The sequence below is a fragment of the Arachis ipaensis genome, chromosome B2, assembly GCF_059453495.1.
Source record: "Arachis ipaensis isolate K30076 ecotype BB chromosome B2, ASM5945349v1, whole genome shotgun sequence".
Classification (NCBI taxonomy): Eukaryota; Viridiplantae; Streptophyta; class Magnoliopsida; order Fabales; family Fabaceae; genus Arachis; species Arachis ipaensis.
This window is the reverse complement of record NC_142437.1, coordinates 16,505,343-16,525,283: the sequence shown is the minus strand read 5'-3', so window position 1 is coordinate 16,525,283 and position 19,941 is coordinate 16,505,343. Positions and strand designations below refer to the sequence as shown.

The following is a 19,941-nucleotide window of genomic DNA, read 5'->3' as shown; positions in this document are numbered from 1 at the left end:
TATTAAAAAAGCGTAGCCTTTGAGAATTGGAAAATTATGAGTAGTCATTTCTCATTAAAACATTTCCAAAGTAAAAAAAGCGTAGTCTTTGCTAAATGCATAATTTTTTTTCATTTTTAACTACACTTCTCAAGAGTAGCTGAATAAGTGATTTTCTTGTAGTAACAAATTCTAATTTAATAAAAAAAATATGTACATACAAAATAAATTATTTTAAAATTTATTTTTTTTCACTTTTTTACTTATTTAAACTAAATAAATTAGTTAATAATGTGATTTTTCTAAAAAAAAAAACTAGATTTTAAATTTTTGTTTTACATTAAAAAATATTTTTTTTAAAAAAAATAAATTTAAATCAACTTTTATATCCTATTAGAATAGTTTGTTTATTTAGTTAAAACTTTTTAAATTTATATTATATAAAAAATAAAAGATTCTAAAATGAAATTTTGAAGATGAAATATTTCTGAATTTTATCCCTAATCTAATGTAACCTAACCACCTTAATTTATAAGGTGAAGCTTATATAAATGCAAAGAAAAAAAATCTTAGAATGAAATGAAATCTTTTTGAATATTCCCTTAATCCAATCTAATCTAAACTACTCTAATTTAAAGTGAAGTTTCTATAAATGTGTTATTTTAGAATTAAACCAAACAAAAAATTAAACTAAGAAACTGACCAAGAAACTAAGAAGAAGAAGAAGAAATAGAAGAATGAGTGAAGACTTAAAGAATGCAGGAATGACTAAAAAGGAAATAGATGACGCTCTTCTAAAGATGGATATGAAGGATAACGCAGAAATAATTGAAGAGGAGTTAGATGCTCTTTTAATGATGGATACGAAGGAGATGGAAGATATGCTTGCCTTGAACGATAATCAACCACCGCATTGTTGGGATAACAAGAAACAGTTTGTGATGCTTCTTGATGATGAGTGTTTCCCGGAAGCTATGGAGAACCGGGGGAAGGATGACACAGCATCACACTTGCTACTTAACTCTTCATCTTTCTACCACCACATATGAGAGTATTCGTCCATTACACCGCTGCAGACCGATTAATCATTGGCTCTGATACCATTAGTTGGGCCACCGTTAGGACCTTTAGACCAAAATCGGCTCTGATATTACTTGTTGGGCACCGTGAGGACCACCGAATCGTCTCTAATATCACTTGTTGGGACATTGTAGGGAACTCTTAACCCTCGGAAAGACTTCAAATTGTTGGGCCATCGTGGAGACCACCAAATTGATTCTGATACCATTTGTTGGGCCACTGTGAAAAACTCTTAACCATCGGAAAAATTTTGAGGAGGAACCAAGTGAGAGAACGTAAAATGAGAAGACACCACAGCCAACTCAAAACCTTCAGGTGTCAAGTTAATGGGTCTCTCATCTTATAAACTCCTCATTCTTTCTTGTTTTATTCAATGTGTGACTAATTAATGACACTCCTCACACTTGCTACTTAACAGAAAGAACTTTTATATAAAATTTGTTAATCATTATATCAAAATATCTTCAAGGGAGAGTTATGTAGAAGAGCATGTTTGTAACTCCCATTTTATATTATACATTTATTTTTATTTTATAATATTTGATTCATTTAATTAAAAAAATAGAATTATATATATTATCATACTAAATATTAGATTTAAAAAAATATTATTAAAATATTATATATATAAAAATTAAAAAAGCGTAACCTTTAAGAATTGGCAAATTATGAGTAGTCATTTCTCACTAAATCATTTTCAAAGTAAAAAAAGTGTAGCCTTTGCTAAAGGCATAATTTTTTTTTTTTATTTTTAACTACACTTCTCAAGAGTAGCTGAATAAGTGATTTTCTTTTAGTAACAAATTCTAATTTAATAAAAAAATATGTACATAAAAATTAAATTATTTTAAAATTTATTTATTTTTTCACTTTTTTACTTATTTAAACTAAAAAAATTAGTTAATAATGTGATTTTTCTAATAAAAACTAGATTTTAAATTTTTGTTTTACATTAAAAAATATATTTTTTAAAAAACAAATTTAAATCAACTTTTTAGAATAGTTTGTTTATTTAGTTAAAACTTTTTAAATTTACATTATATAAAAAATAAAAGATTCTAAAATGAAATTTTAAAGATGAAATCTTTCTGAATTTTATCCATAATCTAATGTAACTTAACCACTTTAATTTATAAAGTGAAGCTTATATAAATGCAAAGAAAAAAAAATCTTAGAATAAAATAAAATCTTTTCGAATATTCCCTTAATCTAATCTAATCCAAACTACTCTAATTTAAAGTGAAGTTTCTATAAAAGTGTTATTTTAGAATTAAACCAAATAAAAAATTAAACTAAGAAATTGACCAAAAAACTAAGAAGAAGAAGAAGAAAAAGAAGAATGAGTGAAGACTTAAAGAACGCAGGAATGACTAAAGAGGAAATAGATGATGCTCTTTTAAAGATGAATATGAAGGATAACGCATAAATAACTAAAGAGGAACTAGATGCTCTTTTAATGATGGATACGAAGGAGATGGAAGATATGCTTGCCGCATTCTTGGGATGACAAGAAACAGTTTGTGATGGTTATTGGTGATGAGTGTTTGCCGGAAGCTATGGAGAACCGAGAGGAGAATGACACAACATCACACTTGCTACTTAACTCTCCCTCTTTCTACCACCACATATGAGTATTCGTCCATTACACCGCTGCACATTGCTGCAGACCAATTAATTATTGGCTCTGATACCACTTGTTGGGCCATCGTAGGGAGCTCTCGACCAAAATCGACTCTGATACCACTTGTTGGGCACCGTTGGGACCATCGAATCGTCTCTGATACCACTTGTTAGGCCATTGTAGGGAATACTTAACCACCAGAAAGACTTCGAGTTTTTGGGCTATCGTGGGACCACCGAATTGACTCTGATACCTTTTGTTGGGCCGCTGTGAAAAACTCTTAACCATCGAAAAGATTTTGGGGAGGAGCCAAGTGAGAGAACGTAAAATGAGAAGACACCACAGCCAACTCAAAACCTTCAGGTGTCAAGTTAATGGGTCTCTCATCTTATAAACTCCTCATTCTTTCTTGTTTTATTCAATGTGTGACTAATTGATGACACTCCTCACACTTGCTACTTAACAGAAAAATCTTTTGTATAAAATTTGCTAATCAGTATATCAAAATATCTCCAAGAGAGAGTTATGTAGAAGAGCATGTTTGTAACTCCCATTTTATATTATACATTTATTTTTATTTTATAACATTTGATTAATTTAATTAAAAAACAAAATTATATATATAATCGTATTACTAAATATTAGATTTTAAAAAAATATTATTAAAATATTATATTTATATAAATTAAAAAAGCGTAGCCTTTGAGAATTGGCAAATTATGAGTAGTCATTTCTCACTAAAATATTTTCAAAGTAAAAAAAGCGTAGTCTTTGCTAAAGAGATAATTTTTTTTTTATTTTTAACTACACTTCTCAAGAGTAGCTGAATAAGTGATTTCCTTTTAATAACAAATTCTAATTTAATAAAAAAAATATGTACATAAAAATTAAATTATTTTAAGATTTATTTACTTTTTCACTTTTTTACTTATTTAAACTAAAAAAATTAGTTAATAATGTGATTTTTCTAATAAAAACTAGATTTTAAATTTTTGTTTTACATTAAAAAATATATTTTTAAAAAGCAAATTTTAATCAACTTTTGACATCCTATTAGAATAGTTTGTTTATTTAGTTAAAACTTTTTAAATTTACATTATATAAAAAATAAAAGATTCTAAAATGAAATTTTGAAGATAAAATCTTTCTGGATTTTATTCATAATCTAATGCAACCTAACCACTTTAATTTATAAAATGAAGCTTATATAAATGCGAAGAAAAAAAAATCTTAGAATGAAATGAAATATTTTCGAATATTTCCTTAATCTAATCTAATTTAAACCACTCTAATTTAAAGTGAAGTTTCTATAAATGTGTTATTTTAGAATTAAACCAAACAAAAAACTAAACTAAAAAACTGACCAAGAAGAACGCAGGAATGACTAAAGCGAAAATAGATGATGCTCTTTTAAAGATGGATATGAAGGATAACACAGAAATAACTGAAGAGGAACTAGATGCTCTTTTAATGATGGATACGAAGGAGGTGGAAGATATACTTGTCTTGGACAATAATCAACCAACGCATTCTTGAGATGAAAGCAAACTGTTTAGGATGGTTCTTGATGATGAATGTTTGCCGGAAGCTATGGAGAACCGGGGGGAGGATAACACAGCATCACACTTGCTACTTAACTCCCCCTCTTTCTACCACCACATATGAGTATTCGTTCATTACACCGCTGCACACTACTGTAGACCGATTAATCATTGGCTCTGATACCACTTGTTGGGCCATCATAGGGAACTCTCAACCAAAATCGGCTTTGATACCACTTGTTGGGCACCGTGGGGACCACCGAATCGTCTCTGATACCACTTGTTGGGCTATTGTAGGGAATACTTAACCACTGGAAAGACTTCGAGTTGTTGGGCCATCGTGGGACCACCGAATTGACTCTGATACCATTTGTTGGGCCGCTGTGAAAAACTCTTAACCATCGGACAGATTTTGAGAAGGAGCCAAGTGAGAGAACGTAAAATGAGAAGACACCACAATCAACTCAAAACCTTCAAGTGTCAAGTTAACGGGTCTCTCATCTTATAAACTCCTCGGTCTTTCTTGTTTTATTCAATGTGTGACTAATTAATAACAATCCTCACACTTGTTACTTAACAGAAAGAATTTTTGTATAAAATTTACTAATCAGTATATCAAAATATCTCTAAGGGAGAGTTATGTAGAAGAGCATGATTGTAACTCTCATTTTGTATTATACATTTATTTTTATTTTATAATATTTGATTCATTTAATTAAAAAAACAGAATTATATATATAATCCTATTTCTAAATATTAGATTTAAAAAAATATTATATATATATATATATATATATATATATATATATATATATATAAAGTAAAAAAGCGTAGCCTTTGAGAATTGACAAATTATGAGTAGTCATTTCTCACCGAAACATTTCCAAAGTAAAAAAAAGCGTAGTCTTTGCTAAAGGCATAATTTTTTTTTTTCATTTTTAACTACACTTCTCAAGAGTAGCTGATGAATAAGTGATTTTCTTGTAGTAACAAATTCTAATTTAATAAAAAAATATGTACATAAAAATTAAATTCTTTTAAACTTTATTTTTTTTTTACTTTTTTACTTATTTAAACTAAAAAAATTAGTTAATAATGTGATTTTTTTAATAAAAATTATATTTTTTTGCATTAAAAAATATATTTTTTAAAAAACAAATTTAAATCAATTTTTGATATCCTATTAGAATAATTTGTTTATTTAGTTAAAACTTTTTAAATTTACATTATATAAAAAATAAAAGATTCTAAAATAAAATTTTGAAGATAAAATCTTTCTGGATTTTTTCCATAATCTAATGTAACATAACCACTTTAATTTATAAAGTGAACCTATATAAATGCGAAGAAAAAAAATGTTAGAATGAAATGAAATCTTTTTGAATATTCCCTTTAATCTAATTTAATCTAAACTACTCTAATTTACAGTGAAGTTTCTATAAATGTATTATTTTAGAATTAAACCACACAAAAATCTAAACTAAGAAACTGACCAAGAACCTAAGAAGAAGAAAAAGAAAAAGAAGAATAAGTGAAGACTTAAAGAACGCAGGAATGACTAAAGAGGAAATAGATAATGCACTTTTAAAGATGGATATGAAGGATAATGAAGAAATGACTGAAGAGAAACTAGATGCTCTTTTAATGATGGATACGAAGGGGATGGAAGATATGCTTGCCTTGGACGATAATCAACCACCGCATTCTTGGGATGACAAGAAACAGTTTGTGATGGTTCTTGATGATAAGTGTTTGCCGAAAGCTATAGAAAACCGGGGGGAGAATGACACAGCATCACACTTGCAACTTAACTCCCCCTCTTTCTACCACCACATATGAGTATTCATCCATTACACCGCTGCACACTGCTGCTGACCGATTAATTATTGGCTCTGATACCACTTGTTGGGCCACCGTAAGAAGTTATCGACCAAAATCAGCTCTGATACTACTTATTGGGCACCGTGAGGACCATCGAATCGTCTCTGATACCTCTTGTTGTGTCATTGTAGGGAACTCTTAACCACCGGAAAGACTTCGAGTTGTTGGGCCATCGTGGGGACCACCGAATTGACTCTGATACCATTTGTTGGGCCGCTGTGAAAAACTCTTAACCATCGGAAAGATTTTGAGGAGGAGTCAAGTGAGAGAACGTAAAATGAGAAGACATCAGAGCCAACTAAAAACCTTCAGGTGTCAAGTTAATGGGTCTCTCGTCTTATAAACTCCTCATTCTTTTTTATTTTATTCAATGTGTGACTAATTCATGACACTCGTCACACTTGCTACTTAACAGAAGAACTTTTGTATAAAATTTGTTAATTATTATATCAAAATATCCCTAAGAGAGAGTTATGCAGAAGAACATGTTTGTAACTCCCATTTTGTGTTATACATTTATTTTTATTTTATAACATTTAATTCATTTAATTAAAAAAACAGAATTATATATATAATCATATTACTAAATATTAGATTTATAAAAAATATTATTAAAATATTATATATATATATATATATATATATATAAATTAAAAAAGTGTAGCCTTTGAGAATTGGCAAAGTATGAGTAGTCATTTCTCACTAAAATATTTTTAAAGTAAAAAAAGCGTCGTCTTTGCAAAAAGCATATTTTCTTTTTCATTTCTAACTACATTTCTCAAGAGTAGCTGAATAAGTGATTTTCTTGTAGTAACAAATTCTAATTTAATAAAAAAATATGTACATAAAAATTAAATTATTTTAAGATTTATTTATTTTTTCACTTTTTTACTTATTTAAACTAAAAAAATTATTTAATAATGTAATTTTTCTAATAAAAACTAGATTTTAAATTTTTGTTTTATATTAAAAAATATATTTTTTAAAAAATAAATTTAAATCAACTTTTGACATCCTATTAGAATAGTTTGTTTATTTAGTTAAAACTTTTTAAATTTACATTATATAAAAAATAAAAAATTCTAAAATAAAATTTTGAAGATGAAATCTTTTTGGATTTTATCCATAATCTAATGTAACCTAACCACTTTAATTTATAAAGTGAAGCTTATATGAATGTGAAGAAAAAAAATCTTAGAATGAAATGAAATCTTTTCGAATATTTCCTTAATCTAATTTAATCTAAACTACTCTAATTTAAAGTGAAGTTTCTATAAATGTGTTATTTTAGAATTAAACCAAACAAAAATCTAAACCAAAAAACTGACCAAGAAACTTAAAGAACGCAGGAAGAAGAATACATATATACTTAGCAATCTCCTAACTTTTAGGATTTATCTCTATTGTTAGAGAATTTCTACTAGTATATATGGATTAAATTTTATACTCCCGCATTATCTAGGTAAAAATATAAAATTAAATCCCTAATACATCAAATGTATATACTGATTGTTATCTTGAAGATAAAACTCCTGGTTGTCAGGCCGCTCTTTATAATCAAGAACATTAGAAAAACTAATTTCTAAAATTATAGTGTTCGAAACATATCAATTAAATCAAAATTTGATTTTTAATAGACTAATATTTAGCCTTATAAAACTATCAAATCAAATTTGACACTCTCAATATATACACTTATACATAAAAACAAATATTTTGATTCTTTTAAAATGACATTTCAAAGTTATCATAAAAAAAATCAAATAAAATTTGATTAAAATCATAACCATACAAAATAATTTAATCACAATTAAATAATTAAATTTAAAATAAATTAACTATTAATTTATTAGAAAACCATCTCAATAGAAATATATGCGCTTAAAAAAATTGAATTAATCCTATTAATTCATAAAATTTAAGAAAATAGGAATAAAATTTTAAACACAAAAAACCAAAGCTCTTATACCACTGAAGAATTACCATGTATTTATAAGTCATAACACGCAGTGAAAGAAAAGAAAGTAATCCTAAAGATCTATTTTGTGCTTAAATTTTATTCCAATAATTTAATATAGATCAGATCTAAATGCCTTTATACGCTTTAGTAAAAACTTTATTCTTCGATTGTACGAAGACTCTATGCGTATCCACACCGAGACCAACATTTGCTGTCAACTCCTTGACCAATGGACATCTGATCTAAATTGAGAAACCTCTTGCAACTCTTTGCACACCATAAAATTCTTATCCAAAAATTAGGCTCACATACATTTATGTGCGTAGAGGTAAAGGAATAAAACTCTTGTGTTTTATTCTCATCTGTAATTCCTTTACTCTTGGCATACATATATATAATATGAGATTTGTTACTGATTTTAAATTTGAATCTCAATTTAAATTTAAAACATATCTTTTTATTTTAAACTTGAATCTTTCAAATTCATGAATCATATCATAACTCGATTTGAAACAGAATCGGTTAGGATCTTATCCAAATTTGGAATTCAAATTTAGAAATAGAATAACTAATTATTCTCAAATCTCATTTAATTTTTTTAATTATCATATTATTATTATATTCTTGGTGCTAGCAGAGAATATAATAATATTCCATTTGAATTGATATAATTATTTATTTGATCAAATCAAAATAATAATTAAATAATTCTATAGCAAAGATTAGAACACTCGTTAGTGTGTGACCCCATAGGTTCAATACTAAACGGGTAGTAAATTAGTCATACTAAATCTACTAATCAGGGTTGGCGTCTAGCAACACTCCTTAGCGACCCGATAGTATGAAGTAATATATTTTTACTAAGAACCTCAGAATAACAAAGTATAATTCCTTCCATCTTTCCAGCTCTTGGTTATCCCTTAGAGTATGGTTTAATTGTCAAACTCTAACTTGTTACCATTATTATAATGAACTGTGAATGACTTAAGAAACTCATTTCTTCATTTATTCAATCCTCTTGGCCAAGGTTTTATTCATCTCAGTCATTATAATCATAGAGCTCAAACTCTTTACCGAGAGTTGACGGATTCCTTATTGACTAATCATTAATTCTACAAGTATTTAAATCATATCCAATATCCATTCAACTAGCACCTTAGGATATTAGGTGTTCGGAATCAAAGTATAATAAATACATTGTTAATTACTATAATAGTCGCAGGTCAAAGGAAACTCTATTACTATGTTCATCTTGAGAATATCCTATTGACAAATATACGGTAATTATAACCGTTAGGAATTCTCAAAGTGAGACAGTTCAATAGTCATATCTTTATATGTACCATCTATATATATAATTTAATAAATGAGATCTATTAATCTTCATCCAATGAAGACCATTATATATATATATTGATCTTTTCGAATTATTAATGTCCTTTTTTTAATAATCATATGACCAAGAACAATTTAAATTAAATTATAAAAAATTCATCTCTCAATATTATGATCACTATCACAAGGATAAATCTCTAAATTTAATCAAGGACCTTATTATATTAACATTTTAATATAATAATAATAACATTATTTAACATATGATTGATTGGATTTATATTAACATTTTAATATAATAATAATAACATTATTTAACATATGATTGATTGGATTGTGGTCATAGTCTTTATTTCCAACAAAGCTTAATACAAGTTTATTGTTGTGATGTGAATTTTGGTGTAGAGAGCGTATGGTATATTTTGTGATTGTATAATTTGTACAAGCTAAGGAAGATGGAACAATGGAATAGGTTAAATTATCGTAAATTTTTTAATTGTACGCTATATTTTTGTTAAGTTTTTTTTTGTAATAACTTATGAAATACAGAACACAACTCAATTTGTTTATGATGATTTTTCTATTTAACTATTAAAAATAGACAAAAATAATATAAGACTGTCGTTATAGATTTAATTTAATTTAAACTCTACACATATGATTAAGATTATTGGATTTGATATATCTCAAATGATATCTGAAAAATTATAGTAAATTCTCATAAAAATAGTTAAAATGAGACAACTTAAAAGAAAATTATGGACTTCTATGAAGTCAAAGTCAAGGACTTCCAATCTTTCCCCGAGCATTAACATAGTATGTCCTAATTTTTTTTTCTTAAAAGTAGGAATTTAACTTTAAGATTACAGTTTCAAGTCTTAGAATCAGCCACTTACTTATATGTTTATGGTTATCCATCTTGTGCTCTGTCCATGTGTCAAAGAATTCGTTAGTATTATTTAGTTAGACTAGTTTACACGCTCAATACTTGAGAGTTTTATTCTACAAAATAATTACAAACGGACAATGAATTATCATTTTTACGTGTTAGATATATTTTAAATACGATTCATTGATATTTGTTCGATATATATTTGTTGTGTTTTAATAAAAAATAAAATTTTTTTTGATATATTTAGATACATTTAAATACTATTATATATCAATATGTTCGATTTTATTGTTAATATGTATTTTTAAAATAAATTTAAAAATAATATATTATTATTTATTAAAATAAAATATATTTTAAATATTTTATATAATTAAAATAAAAAATTAAAAATAATTAAAAATTAATTTATATTTTAATATTAATAAATATTAAAATATTATTATAATTCATCTAAAAAGTATTTTAATTATATATATATATATATATATATATATATATGCATGCGTGTCCTATATATTTTATAAAATTCTTATGTGACTGTCGTGTCTGTATTCATATCTATGCTTTTGCTGGCTAGATTCTAAGAGCATGTCTAATGAAGAATAAATGAAGGCCCCATTTATTATTTGTCTGATAAAAAATAAAGACTAACCGATGGAGTAAAATAAAGATGAATTTTATCACAATTTTTAATGCAAGCAAAGTCCTGACTTGGTTTCTTTTCATTTTAATCAATGATATTTTAATATGTAGCAATTAAATTAAAAAATAAATAAATAATATTTTATTAATATAATAACTAACGTTGCATAATATGTTAACTATATATATATTTTACTTTACGTATATAATTAAATATTATAATTATTAATAAATTAAATATAATTTAATCATAATTAATATAAATAATAAAATTAATATTGAATATTAATTATATTATTATATTAAATTATAATTAATTAAATTTGTTTATATAAAAAAATAATTTTAATTTTTTACATATTATAAAATAATTTTTTTGATAAGTGATTTATTTTTATGTATGAAATTTAAAATACTAACCACATTACAAAACTACCCGTTGTAAAACTAGCCGTTACTATGTTATCGTTATTATTGATAAATTAATATTTTATTATTCTATATATACTACTTACATACATTTTTATTCTCACACTTTCTTCTACTCTTCTTCATCTTCTTTTAAATTTTACGAAATCAAAGTTCTACTGCTACTATTTTTTGTTCAAAAAAATAGATCCAAATCAACTTAACTCTTTTTTCAATTACTTACAAAACTTTTCTCAAAGCCACAAGGGGAGAAACGCAAGTTATTTGCACAATACCAAGAAGGGCAAAGAAAAGATGTGGAGCGAGCATTCGGAGTGTTGCAAGCACACTTTGCAAATGATTGTTGAAGATGAAAGAGACACTTATGCAGAAAATTTTGCTCAAGGCTTAGAGTATGACGATGTCGAAAATGGCTTATCACAACCTCAATTGGGAGAGGAAGATTTTACACCGTACCATCAATTTCTCTAAAGAAATGCCCAATTTCGAAATAGGCAGCAGCATAGACAATTGAAAAAATACTTGATTGAACACATATGGCAATTTCATAATACGTGTTGTCAACTATAGAGCTTAATTATGTTTTTCTTTGTATTAAGTAATTTTACAAACTAGTGTAATCCGAAATTATATATTGTGTATTATTGTTACATATGAATTTTTTTAATATTAACATCTTTTAATAGTGAATTATTTTTAAATTTATAAATTTAAATAATATTATTAAAAAAATTACATTAATTTTAAATATTTTAATTAATTAATTAAGTGGGACCATAAAGAGTAAACTTAGTTCTCTTTAATGGAGAAGAAAGATGTGTTTTGAGTTTCTATTTATTGTTTATGACGTAGTGGAGTTATTTTTTAGGGGTTTGCTACTGTACGATGATAAATTCATACGTACCGATACGTTTAAAATATGGACAAATAATAACAAGCCATGTGAAATTTATTTTCCACATCAATATTTAATTTTTATTTTTTTAAATATATATTATATCACCACTTTTACTAATACACCCTTTAATTAAATAAAAATAAAAAATATTTTTTATTTAATTTTATAAAAGTCTTAAACATCCTTCTTTTATTTGATTAGACAAAAATATCCTTTTAAATTAACGAAATTTTAGAATTCAATTAATCCTAATTTTATAGTTTCAAATAATTTAAACAATAAAACAAAAACATATTAAAAAAACAAAAAAAATCAAAATTTCTTCATCTTCTCCAATTTTTTTTATTATTCGTGCCCTAGCAAAATATATCAAAAAAATAAAAAATCGATCGTTCTTCATCTTCTTCAATTACCCCTCTAAAACAAAGCAGTGAAAGTCCCAAACCGAAACCCTAGGTTTATCGCAAAACCAATATAACGACAAAACGGGAGAAAGGACCACCGATGCTCCCAACCGAGAAAGGATCATACTAGTGAATCCCTTCACCCAAAGCATGGTTGTCATCGACGGCACTTCAAGCCTCGAAGCTCTGTTTCGCGACATGGCCGTTAACAACAGCAGCAAAGTCGGAAGACCTCCAGCTACGAAGAATCCATTGATGCCATGCCAAGCTTTGTAATTAAAGAAGGTGAAGTTGAAGTAGGAGAGTGTGTTGTGTGTGTGGAGGATTTTGGTGTTGTGCTTTAGTTAAGGAGATGCCATGTAAGCATAGGTTTCATCCGAATTGCATTGAGAAGTGGCTTGGGATGCATGGAACTTGTCCTGTTTGCAGGTACGAGATGCCGGTTGAGGAAAAAGATGAAGGGAAGAAGAAGGACAGTGAAGGAGAAGAAGAACAAGAAGAAGGAGAAAGACAGCGGCGAAGAACCTAGGGTTTTGGTTTGGATTTTTACTGCTTTGTTTTAGAGGGATAATTGGAGAAGATGAAGAACGATTGATTTTTTGTTTCTTTGATATGTTTTGCTTAGATGGGGGCACGAATGATTAAAAAAATTGGAGAAGATAAAGAAATTTTGATTTTTTATTTTTTTAATATGTTTTTGTTTTGTTGTTTAAATTATTTAAAATTATAAAATTAGGATTAATTGAATTCTAAAATTTCATTAATTTAAAAGGATATTTTTATCTAATCAAATAAAAAAAATGTTTAAGACTTTTTATAAAATTAAATAAAAAATATATTTTTTTAATTTTTATTTAATTAAATAGATTTATTAGTAAAAGTGGTGATATAATATATATTTAAAAAATAAAAATTAAATGTTGATGTGAAAAATAAATTCCACATAAATTATTATTATTTGTCCATATTTTAAACGTATCGGTAACTATGAATTTATCATCGTACCATAACAAATTACTATTTTTTTTATGACTAAGGTTAGATTGGAATTGGGATGTACTGGAGATGGTTTAATGCTTCTAACATTCTCATCTCTTCTCTTCTCTTCGATTTACGTACCTTCACCACCGCAACGTTTTCCACCTTCTAGAATCTTCTTCTATCTCCTTCCGGGTTATTCCTCAGATCTGGTTTCTCTTTCACTCTTCTCTGCATTCTCCTCGTTTCTTCCATTTCCTCTCTTAATTTTTTCACTTAATTTCACTGATAATTAGCTCTCATTCCTTCTGTTTCATTTATATCATTCATTCTGAACAGAGATCGCACCGTCCAGAGTAGTGGAATCTGTTGATCTGGTGAACCATGAATTCTAGAAGGTTAGTGCGGATTATAATTAAAACTTTCAATTTAATCTGTTGTTAATTTAATTCTTCTTTCTCGATTTCGTGGAAAACTGTGGCGTTGTTTATTAAGCTCGATTACGATAGGAATTAGTATCTGTTTTGTTGATTTTCATCCTCTTTTACGGTTAGCATTAGTAGGTGGAACGGTGGAACCATGGATTTCAAAATTGTGGTGAAATAGATGTGAATGTGGTTGTGATTTTGATTGTGATTGATTGGGAATTGAATTTTTGGTGTTTATGATTTTAGTGTTTGTTCGAGTGACATTGTTGATGTGAAAATGGTAGGAAGGTGGTGAATGAAGTGACGAGTTCTAAAGTATTGGTCTTCTTATTGGTCTCGTTCCCAAATTCTACTATTATGGTAATCCTTGGTGGTTTGGATCTTCCTGTAATATAAGAGTAACTTAGTTCGTCTGATGAGTGATGAATTAGTTATTAGTAGTGGCGTGTAGAATTGATTCCTGTAAAGGTGATGAGGTTTTTCAAACTAGAATCCAGTCAGGTCCTATAATCCTATTAATTAAATGATTGTTTGCTTCCCATCTTCTTTTCACCTGGTGCAATTCCTTTCTTGAGTACTCTCTTCTTCACATCTTCACAAAACATATGCATTGGAAGCTTTTGAGCTGACATTTAGATTATTCTTCGAGTCCAAAGGAAAATTCACAAACATGAGTGCACTGATATGTTCACATGTAAGCAACATGACGGAACATGGTTTTTGTTTTCGATAACAAAGTGATATGTCCGTGATCAGTGGTGAACAACTTTTTACTATTGGATCCCTATCAAAAGGACATATGTAGGCGAAGTACACTCGCCACTTCAAAATATCTGTTCTTATAGAGGTTATTTTCAATGCAGAAGGTCAACAAATAATCTTGATACTAGTATCTAGTAAGCTAATTTTATGAAACTATCCTTATTTAGTTATACTGAATTACCACTTATTTATGTTTTCCACTCTATTGTTCAGCATAATTAGTTTAAAGATATAATTGGTCAAAAATAATTAATATTTTCTTTTGGGATTTTGATAACTTGTGAAGGGTTATTTTAACTTACAAGTTTGTTATTTTGAAATACGCAAGCATTCACAGGTGACGGTAGAAATACTGAAACAAATTTTTTGTTCCTCATAGATAATTTGCTTATCTTGAACATTTTATGAAATCATGGAGATGTCTGATGGAAAGACTGTAAAACTGTTTCAATGTATGGTTTATGCAAAGGAAATCACCTTGCTTTTGTTTATTATCTAACTTTTGCCTCTTACTATATTGTTATAAACCTTTTCCCTGTTTCAGAGACGCCCGGAACAGCAGAGTTGCTCTGTTTGACGGCATTGAGGAGGGAGGCATCCGAGCATCATCACTTTACTCCTCCTATAATGAAATTGATGAACAAGATAACGAGCGAGCAATGGGTGGATTGCAAGATAGAGTCAGTCTGTTGAAAAGAGTAAGTTTAATTTTTCTTGTAAAATAATCTAGACCTAAGTTTGTTCTTCCTGTATATTTTACTTGAAGAACGCTGTGAATTATGATCATTTCCTCATTTATTTCTTTTCAGCTGTTGGTAACCTTCTCATTATTTTGATGTGTTAACGTGTTATTGATGTGATTGTAACAGATCTCAAGTGATATACACGAGGAGGTGGATAGTCATAACCGGATGCTGGACCGCATGGTTTACATATAACTATAAAAAATATTTACCATTTGCACTGCTACTTTTTTGTTCTTCTTTGATAAAATGTTGGTATTTGTTTAGGGGAATGACATGGATTCTTCAAGAGGAGTTCTTTCAGGAACTATGGACAAATTCAAAATGGTATGTGGATTGTGGAATTGTAAAACCATATGGCTTTTGCAGTAGAGTTTTCATCTGGTTCTGATTTTTCTTTGTATTTGTTTTCTTCTCTACTTTTTTTTCCCCACTCTTTTAATTATGTTGTACCTTCTTTCAGGTCTTTGAGAAAAAATCCAGCCGAAGAACGTTTTCACTTATAGCATCCTTTGTTGTGCTTTTCCTTATAATATACTATTTGACTAGGTAATTGATCTATATTAGACCCCGTAGAAGGTTTACTTGCTCTATCACTGTAATTAATGTTGCTACTTTTTAAGATGTTATTTGTTTGGGTTTTTTTGGACGTTTGAAAATGGTATCGAAACAAATGACAAATGTGCATATCAATCAAGTTTGTGAATATTTCCCTATTTCAGTGCACCATACGTTTCTTTTTCTTCGGGTATGAATTTTCATGGTATATTAGAAGGTCGAGTATAATTAGTTTATGAATTATGAATAAAAGTAGCAATGCCTTTACATTATTTCAGTTCTTTTCAAATGGTCCAACCAAGCGTGAATGTGTGTTTAGAATTTTAGATTATCTAAAAGATATAAATATTGTGAAAAATAAGAAATGAAATGAAAGAAATGAAAAATACCATTGCCTCCTATAGTATGCCACAGATATATATTGTGAAAAATACAAATGAAAAAAAAAAAACTAAATAAGAAAGTCTATCTGACCAACCAAAAAGAAGATGAAGAAAGTATAATGGCAGACACAATTTTCCCTAATTGTTGTAAATGAGACTACCACTTCATCATTATCGCACTACCGATACTTGTTTCCTTGATGAAACAAAGGAAAACAATGACAGAACACACCCGATTTGATGGGATTAGATGTTTTTCAATTTTCTAAACCTCACAGCTGAACTATCGCTGTTTCCTGAGCAGCTTAAATATGGACAAGTTTACTCGTAAATCATTAACTTATTATTATTATTATTATTATTATTATTATTATTATTATTATGTAAGGTTTTGTCGTACGTGCTGGTAAAGTGGTACTGGTATCCTGACCGCAAGCAGATCTGAATAGCGAACATGCAACTTTCTTTTTCTTTTGCAGTTCGAGTTTGTCTTCATCCTTGGATCCATTATGGCATTATTCTCATCAGAATGTTGTTGTTTCACATAACAGTAAATTCAAAAAAGAAAATTTTCAAAAGAAAAAGGAATTTGCACCAGCCGGGAATCGAACCCGGGTCTGTACCGTGGCAGGGTACTATTCTACCACTAGACCACTGGTGCTTAATTGCTGGTTTTATGATTACAATATTTCTAGAATGTGATCGCTAGCAAAAGTACTCTCTCTTTCATATTATGTATCTCATTTGCATTTTAAAATTTAAAATATTTGACTATTTGAAGAAAGAGAATAAGTGATGTATTAATTATACTAATCGAAGTTTGTCTTTTATATACAATTAATTAATTTGTACTATTCACATAATTTTCTACTTTTATCAATATTTTTTTCCTTAGCATGTATATGTTTTTGTGTCAAGACAAATTAGAAAATGGAAGAAGTTACTAGCTTCTTATGACTCTATATATATATATATATATATATATATATATATATATATATATGTGTGTGTGTGTGTGTCAACAATGCCATATTGTCCATATATTAATGAAAGTTTAATGAATTTCAGATATTACTAATTGAGATTAAGATAATGAAGAATTTTAAAATTGTGATAATATTTGATATGACTAATTTGAAAAGTCAGTCCATTTATTTGTTTAAATAAATGTTAAAATTTAAACTTTATTTTGGCATATAACTAATGAAAAAGTTTAAAGGAAATTTTTGAGGAAGACAAAAATTTTAATATAAAAATTATAAAATGGTATTCATAAATAAAAATTTATAAATATAAATATTTTTAAATTTGTTACTAATATAATAATAAATAAACAATTATACAAATAAAAAAAAACCATACAATACCCAATTTTTTAAAATATTTATAGTTATACATCATAATTAATCACCAGTGTACGAATATACATTAAAATACAAAATACATATTAAAAATGAGTTAATAAGCTACATATGTATTTATATACAAGTACATAGTAACTGGTTTTGATAGTTAATTTTAGTGTACAAATAATAATTTTTTCTCTAAAATAATATAAAAAGATATAATTGCTTGGAATTTAATTTGAAAGATTGAAATTTCTAAAGGTGTAACTTGTTAATTTTCTATCAGTCTACACAAATACATGCACAATAACATTAATATTTATTGAATATTTTATTTTTTTAACATATATAAAAATTAAATTAATAAATAAAAATACCTAATTCTTCTTTCCAGTTTGCACAATAACATTTTCTATTTTTCTTTCAAAGGGTTTCAATTACTTTTTGTGCGGCGTTTCCTAATTATTTTTTGTTTAAGTTATGTGAGTACTAATTATTACAAGGATACTGTCTTTTTTAAGTTGAAAATAACAGTTCAATCAATATATAATTGAGTTACATTTTTCTTTTTGAACAGAAATTGCTATTTTTTAATTTCTATAAAATTTTTGGAGAAGCCATGATCCTATTGTTCAAAGCAAGTTTTGCTTCTATATGTAACGATCTATTGACCAACAATAAATCATTAAACAAAATTTAAATTTCTAACGGATTAATCATTATATATTTTGCTAATTAATTATTGTCCTGCTGGATGGGAATGAGATGCTAAATCAAAGGTTTGTGTTGTGACATAGAACGCATACATATGCATGAGGCATGAACTAAGTATGTGCTGTCATGTCACATTATAAACTCCGTCCATGGCCTGCTTTAAATTTTCCAAATACAATTCACATAGTGCTCCGCAAAAATATAAAAAAAGATTGTTTCGCATGGTTAATAATGTACTAATAAGAGATTAAGAATATCGACAAAGTTAACATAAGTGGCAAAAGTTTTGAATGTATATATGTATTTTATAAGAATAAGGGGTTATGCATTTTTTTTAATATCATTATTGTAAAAGAAAACTATCGTGTTAGTAGAGAATCTATAAATACTCAATAATATTTGAAAAAAAAAATTAATATTTATTAAATATCACTAGAATAATTATATAATTTTAGATGCAGTAAATAAATAATTATAAATATTATATTATATAAAATAACTTTAGATGTTATTTTTCTAACATTTCTCAAATACTTATATTAGGACATTAAACTTAAAGGCATGGTTGCATGTGTTAACTAGGTCGAGCCCATCTAAATTAATGATATAATAACTTTCTAAAAAATTTTGTTAATAAGAAAAAAATAAGAAGGAACAAATGCCTCCAAACTTATTAATAACTAGTGTTGATCTGTTATGTGGATTAATTGTCTTAATGATATAAATAAAAGGCTCAGTTGAGATTATTCCACAACACACAAATCATTAATCATAATTCACATAGATAAAAAATTTCTTCTGCCTCAACTCGATATTAATTATTTATGCATATTCAATTCAACATTTTTATGTGCTAATTCAGAATGCATGTTAGATATATAACTAATGTTGGGTCTAAAATAAATGGGTCCATAATACAGGAAATCAGATTATTATTAAGAGTGAGATGAATTTTTCAATTATAGGAAAAAAAAAAAAAGACTTTTGATTATAGAAGTAGTCTTGATTATATTATGCTATGCAGCAATATATACTTCATCAATATCAATTTATTCATTTTCAGTTTTCATTAGATGTATATATGCACTAAACTATTTTATTAGTATTCAGTTTTGAAAATACAGAAATATATTGTAAATTTATTTATTTATTTATTTTAAATTTATCGTCTTATATAACTAATAAACCACTATTTTATGTTTATCTTGTGCTAAATTGAGTGGCTTTTATCAAGTCTTTGCACACTTATTCATACAATTTGCATGGTTTTACAAATCTCTCCTAATTCTGTGATATAGTTAAAAACATGTTTCCTGAACCTTTAAACTGTCAATTTTAATTACCTTTTATTACCATTCGATGCC

At 27.3% G+C, this 19,941-nt stretch overlaps 1 protein-coding gene, 1 non-coding gene and 1 pseudogene across 2 annotated transcripts; 2 read left to right on the top strand and 1 right to left on the bottom strand.

Annotated features, from left to right (window-relative positions):
* Positions 1–5,775: 5,775 nt before the first annotated feature.
* Positions 5,776–13,194, top strand: LOC107626986 (E3 ubiquitin-protein ligase MPSR1 pseudogene; annotated as a pseudogene).
* A 519-nt stretch (positions 13,195–13,713) lies between these two features.
* On the top strand, positions 13,714–16,284 carry LOC107625073 (bet1-like SNARE 1-1). Its single transcript, XM_016327639.3, has 6 exons — positions 13,714–13,855; positions 13,983–14,041; positions 15,378–15,531; positions 15,703–15,759; positions 15,844–15,903; positions 16,040–16,284. The coding sequence occupies exons 2-6, from the start codon at positions 14,028–14,030 to the stop codon at positions 16,127–16,129; spliced, it is 375 nt and encodes a 124-aa protein (XP_016183125.1). The 5' UTR covers positions 13,714–13,855; positions 13,983–14,027; the 3' UTR covers positions 16,130–16,284.
* An 823-nt stretch (positions 16,285–17,107) lies between these two features.
* Positions 17,108–17,178, bottom strand: TRNAG-GCC (transfer RNA glycine (anticodon GCC)). Its single transcript has one exon. It is a non-coding gene; the product is annotated as a tRNA-Gly (tRNA).
* Positions 17,179–19,941: the final 2,763 nt, after the last annotated feature.

Coding starts and splice junctions, on each gene's coding strand:
- LOC107625073 (XM_016327639.3), top strand. Junction 15,760..15,843: donor ACCGGATGCTGGACCGCATG/GTTTACATATAA, acceptor GTATTTGTTTAG/GGGAATGACATGGATTCTTC. Junction 15,904..16,039: donor CTATGGACAAATTCAAAATG/GTATGTGGATTG, acceptor ACCTTCTTTCAG/GTCTTTGAGAAAAAATCCAG.